Raw genomic sequence first — 6,129 nt, forward strand, 5'->3', positions numbered from 1 at the left:
AGCAAAAAATCCATCACATTGATAAATGAATTTCTCATTTTAATTACTGCATTCCAATATATTATTGTACCATATAGTGTGTGTAACTGGCTATACCAATGCACAAGTGAAACTTCTACACACAAGCACACACAAACCGAAAAGAAATGATTTTATTAAAACAAAGTTGAAAAGAGCCAAGATTTCCAGAGAGGACACAGAGCATCATAGAAGAACGCGAAGATGTAATTCCATCTTAAATTGGCCACAAAGTAAACAATGCAAAAGCGAATGAAAAAAAAAGTAGCTGATACGATCAAAGCGAGACTGACATCACCAGCGGTTATAAAAGGAGCGAATGGGGAGGCAGAGAGGCAGACAGGCTTGTAAGAACCAAGGAGCAGAGCAAGGCGAGAGAACGCACAGCTACAACGCTTCCCAATCAAATTTGACACGAAGCAGACACAACTTTGGAAACCAAGAGAAACACGATGAATCTCACGCATTTGGTAGCTTGTGGACTATTGGTGACCCTGCTTTCCGTGAGCATGGAGGCAAAACCATTGACGGAGTCACAACAGAAGGTACCTTAAAATGTTGTGTATATATTATATATATATATATATATATATATATATATATATATATAGAGAGAGAGAGAGAGAGAGAGAGAGAGAGAGAGAGAGAGAGAGAGAGAGAGAGAGAGAGAGTGTGTGTGTGTGTGTGTGTGTGTGTGTGTGTGTGTGTGTGTTTAAATCCAGGATGATATACAGACTCGAGTACAAGCAGACAGGCTCAGTTAATAAGGTATTGGTGCCAGGGGTGCTAGGTGCCCACATACTGTGTCGCTTGAGAGAGTTGCAGGTCTGGATGAAAGGGACGTGCTTTGTGTACAGTTTTCATTCATTAAAATAAAAAAAAATCAATGCAAAGGTTCATTCATTTAGATTAGACGGAGGGGCAGCCTGGTGACACGGGGCAGGATGGAATAGTGCTTAGGGTATATACGCTTCAGCCTGTAAACGAAGTAAGTCCGCCTTGTGCTGGAAGGCAAGGCGTCAAATCATGGGTTTAATTTATAGGTGTAGGTGGAGGGATCTTAAATCGATGTTATTTTAATGAATGAAAGTCTAGTTTTGTAAAAACAGGTTTGACAACACGGACTTGGTTTCTTGTTTATATTACATTATATTACATTACTGGATTTGTGTATGAAAGCAATTCAAATAACCATTATTCTACCACAATACGTATTATTTATTTATTTATTTATTTTTAGTGTGGAGGTTTGTAAACTTTTTGTACATAACAATTCATATAAATAAATAGCAATGTGTATAATCTCGGCAAAGCGAGGGTGCTGTAACTATAGAACATGCGAGTGACTGTTTTGCATATTTGGAAGATATTGGTCAAAACATGTGTTTTTGCCAGTCTGTTGTAGCAAGGCTGGTGGGCAAGTCACATAGAGGCAGCAGTAACGGGACTCCCTTCACATTTTCGTGCAAACCCGCGCATCTCTTTCCTTCAAGAAAATCTGGTGGTACCCACACTGCGCTCTCCCAGATACAGACTCCCTGCTGCTTTAGTGGCTGGGCAACGCTTCTGCCACAGTATGGTAGCTTTTAATGGTACCCCAAATCACGTTACGTTCCAAATGCGTATGTTTAGACGATCGGTATAAACTTCACGTTTAATAACATAATCCAGCTGGAACTTCTGTCGCGGAGGGTGCAGTGCATTTAGCAGCAATGCAGTGTAGCGCGCTTGTACCAATGTTGCGCTGTAGTAGCAGTGACACTTGCTGGCACGGGCATTGTTAGAGTCATTGACGGGCAAGCCACAGGCACGTCGGGGATCGGGAAACCGCTTAAAGTCGAACCAACCTCGGAGATTTGATTTACTGCACCTCTCTATATTCTTTTACCACTATATACCGCAATATATGTCTATACCGTGCACGGGTATTTCTGACATTATCCCCGAGTATATTAAAACAATAGGCTAGCCTAGAAAGCAATGTGCTACCAAATAACATCATATTCTCAGTTGTTTTCAGTTAAAACCCAGCATGTGTTTTTTTATTAATGATGGTTTAGGCTGTACAGTTTGTTATCAGCACTATTTCTACACGTAGAGCCTGCTATACAGCTTCGCTCACACTGTGTTCAATTAGATACTTAAAGAATTAGTACAAATCAAAGCAAGTTGCCGATGCTGCTGTATTAAAATGGCTGTTAGAGTGCGAACATTAACACATTGTTTTAATTGCCACTTTTCCTGTCTGTGTTAACGACGAGCTTGAAACACATTAACGCACCCTGTTCATTTTGTTGTTAATGTTTATTGATATTATAGTAAATTAAACACTATTAAAAAGTAATGTTGTCTTTAAAAATACCCTTAAACAAATTAAAAACCCATCTCATTAAGTGTGTGTGTGTGTGTGTGTGTGTGTGTGTGTGGGGGGGGGGGGGGGGGGGGGGGGGGGCACGATTGTTATTTAGCTGTAACACAGACAGTGCCCCTTAGGGTAAAGGGTGACCCTTTCTTAGAACTGCTGTCCAAATATCTATTTGTTAGCACAGTAGAAGGCTCTTTGGTTTATTCTGGATATACTTTAGACTCATTTGACAGGTGCACCTGAAACCAGGCATTCCCCACCATAGCAGGTTAATACTGCAAATAACAATACATACATACAAGAAAACTAAAAGAGTGTTCCACTGATTAGAGACAACACATAGACCTGATTGAGAAGACGACAACACATAGACCTGACTGAGAAGACAACACATAGACCTGATTGAGAACAACGCAGCCATGTACATGTTGCTCAACATGAACACAGCGTGTTCTCTGATCAAATACATCCAGAATTGTACATACTGCAGGGCTACCCTATAAAGCATCAAAACTTTACAACAGAGACACAAATATCATTAGAAACCCAATTACCAACAAGCACACCTAACCACTGAAAGCACACGAAGAAATGTAAGGCATTGCGTTGGGTGCAGAGAAGAGTGTGTGTGTGTGTGTGTGTGTCTGCGCTGGAGGTACAGTATGGGGTCAGGGTGATGTACGACTACATGTCAGTTACATTTTGAATACAGACAGGCACCCTATACAAGAATATAAATCTTAAATGACATGATTGATTGAAGATAGTCATTGCTATTGTTTCCAATTCGTGTACTAGTACATTAATGTGTTGAGTGAGTGAGTGAGCGAGTGTTGCTCATTCCCCTTTCCCTTTGTTTTGTAGTCCCTGACCAGTTTACTAGGCGAGGAGCTTTCTGAATATCTGACGTCCGGGGAGCGGGACTTGAGACTTGAAAATTCGAGAGTACGACTCCTCAGGGACCTGCGTCTGGACGCCAGGGCTAAAGCGACCTGGGCTCGCATCATGAACGATCACCCCAACCCCAGGAAATACAAAGGCATCCACAAGAAGGGTCTGTCCAAAGGCTGCTTCGGACTCAAGCTGGACAGAATAGGATCCATGAGCGGGCTGGGCTGTTAGAGCTACGGCACACAGTTGGGGAGGCGGTGAGTAGAATTAAAATACCCTGGTATCAAGATAATAGCACAGACTATAATTAGGCTTGATTTGACCAATGTCATGTGTCGACTGACTAAGTGCACTATAAGCAGAATGTGTTGTAGTTTATTCCTAGGCACGTAGGCAAAAAATTGACCTTTGGGAGTTAGCCACTGTTTTTTTTTTTGTAATTATTTGTTAGAGTCAGGCATTGCAGACTTCTGAACTGACGGATCTTGAAGATCAGGACCTTTTTTTTTTTTTTCAAAATCAGTCAAGTAAGCTAATAAATATGCTTACATGCTATAAAATAGCAAGCTAAATTACACACAAATGGTCTGTTCAGTTGAATCCAGTGTCAAATTAAATCACTGAAATATGACCTGCCCTGCTGTTTGACATCTCTTTACACAAACGGTCCAATATTAATTACGTAAAGAGTCTTTAGAGCCCCAGTTTAATTGTGTATTTAAGTATTTATCCCTGGTCTCCCAGGTGTACAAACCCACTCAAGTGAGCATATCTTTTATTTTTTAATCAATGTGGCTGTTAATAAAACAAACCAATGAACAAAGCCACATGAATAGCGCTCGATGCTGTCAAACCCATTCATCGATACTCTGGAGCACCCAAAACACTCTTCCCTACAAAGGAGATCATCCCATGCCGCTCGTGTTTAAAAAGCTTTGCTGCTGAAAAAGCTAAATGGCATTTCTGCATGATTAGGGTAACAATATAACGGAGCAAAGCAAAGCAGGACATTGCATTGAAACTGAAACACCAAAGCAGAGCGGAATCCTACTCTTCAAGCTGAGTGACTGCAATAACTCACAATACCCTTACAAAGTGTACAGTATATTAAGATGCACAGCATAGACAAAGACCGTTATTACCAGAAACAGCAGATAAGCAGAAAACAACGTAGCGCTGCGCCATGAACAGTGGGAACCCTTTGTCATTGCAGATTTATTAGTCACTGTATTGGATGCATGATGGTTCAACTTGGCAGTAGGGGTCTACACTTTTTATACATATATCACTCAATTCCATTAGACTGATGGGCATATGTTAGCCTTGAAGGCTGTCTCCCTGTTGTTGCCTAAAGCAATGCCATTAGCTTTTGCCACTATATCCCTTTCTTAAAGAGCTCCGTGTAATCAAAGGGGAGGCAAAGATGGGCACAATCCTATGGAGGCTCAGGGGCCGAGTTTTGCAGCCAGGAGCTCTATTTAATAGATAGTTCTCAGGGCTGCCCTGTAATCTTATACCTGACAGTTAATGAAGTTATGAGATTGCTATATAGCTGCTGCATGAACTGGTTTACAGGGAGCTGTACACATAGTATACAGAAAGAGTGAATACAACTGCCATGAAAAGAAGTATAGAGGAAAGACTTGTTGACCAGTGTGATAAATACTTGCACAGGACAGCTTGTACTTCAATCCCACCTCCATTTCTGTATTCTGAATGGGAAATCATGTCAACAAGTCAGGCAGACAGACTGACAGAAAGTAAAAATGGTTTCAGATGTACACAGTGCTGCACAGAGCTCAGATGAAGAACATCATAGACTTCAGTCAATTCAAATACTTTAAACTTCTCTTTTTTTATTTATGCATTTTTTTAACTGAATAGAAAAAATGTGTATTTTTTTTAGGGGAGGGGAATAAACTGGTGTTTATTATTATTATTTTTCATAATTAATTACTTTTAAGAAAAACCTTGCGTGGGGTTTATTGTGTATTTGAAACCTGAATATGTGATTTTTTTTTTTATTTAGGGCACTCATTGGAAGATGGGTTTTGGACAACTTTGTTTTAGTTGCTCAGAACAATAGAACAATACCATCCTTATTCAAGAAACTGATAGGTTCGAATTCCGGTACGAAGAACCGTCTTCACCAGCGTTACTGAAGATCCTGAAAACCATCACAATAAACACATACGCAACAAAACAGCGGACCGTGTTGTAGAATCTAATAATGCAAAGCTGTATATTATTGTCGCTGCTGTACATTCATGTACTTCATTCCTGCATAAATGTATTTATGTTTAAAAACTATTTATATGTTTATAAAGAGATATTTATGAATATGAGTTTTATTTATGTAACATTTTTTTGAAATTGATGCAAACTGCAGGTCAAATACGTTTGTAACTTTTTGTCTTAAATAGCTGTAAATGTTAAAAAAAAAGAAAAAAGAAACATTCCACATGCACTTCCCAGTGTCTTCCAGTTTGTTTTGCAGAATGCACCTTACTCGCTCCCACCTAAACAAGGACACTGAACCCCCATCACGAAGCATAGCAAAGTGTAATGCAGCACAGCGGAAGCATGGTAAAGCACAGGGAAACACTGTAAAGCATAGAGAGGTGTGGTAAAGCACAGGAAAGCACTGTAAAGCACAGAGAGGTCTGGTAAAGCATAGGGAAGCATTGTAAAGCACAGAGAGGTCTGGTAAAGCATAGGGAAGCATTGTAAAGCACAGAGAGGTATGGTAAAGCATAGGGAAGCATTGTAAAGTACAGACAAGTATGGTAAAGCACAGGGAAGCATTGTAAAGCACAGAGGTCTGGTAAAGCACAGGGAAGCGTTGTAAAGCACAG

General features: G+C 40.2%; 1 protein-coding gene across 1 annotated transcript; it reads left to right on the plus strand.

Annotated features, from left to right (window-relative positions):
* Positions 1 to 349: 349 nt before the first annotated feature.
* On the plus strand, positions 350 to 5,741 carry LOC121326508 (C-type natriuretic peptide 4-like). The gene is made up of 3 exons (XM_041269817.1): positions 350 to 563; positions 3,248 to 3,531; positions 5,304 to 5,741. The coding sequence occupies exons 1-2, from the start codon at positions 471 to 473 to the stop codon at positions 3,503 to 3,505; spliced, it is 351 nt and encodes a 116-aa protein (XP_041125751.1). The 5' UTR covers positions 350 to 470; the 3' UTR covers positions 3,506 to 3,531; positions 5,304 to 5,741.
* Positions 5,742 to 6,129: the final 388 nt, after the last annotated feature.

The sequence above is a fragment of the Polyodon spathula genome, chromosome 14 (assembly GCF_017654505.1).
Source record: "Polyodon spathula isolate WHYD16114869_AA chromosome 14, ASM1765450v1, whole genome shotgun sequence".
NCBI lineage: Eukaryota > Metazoa > Chordata > Actinopteri > Acipenseriformes > Polyodontidae > Polyodon > Polyodon spathula.

Excerpts from the sequence above, each read along its gene's own strand:
- LOC121326508 (XM_041269817.1), top strand. The coding sequence starts at position 471 with ATGAATCTCACGCATTTGGTAGCTTGTGGACTATTGGTGACCCTGCTT. Across the intron at positions 564-3,247 it reads TGACGGAGTCACAACAGAAG|TCCCTGACCAGTTTACTAGG; the intron begins GTACCTTAAAAT and ends TTTGTTTTGTAG.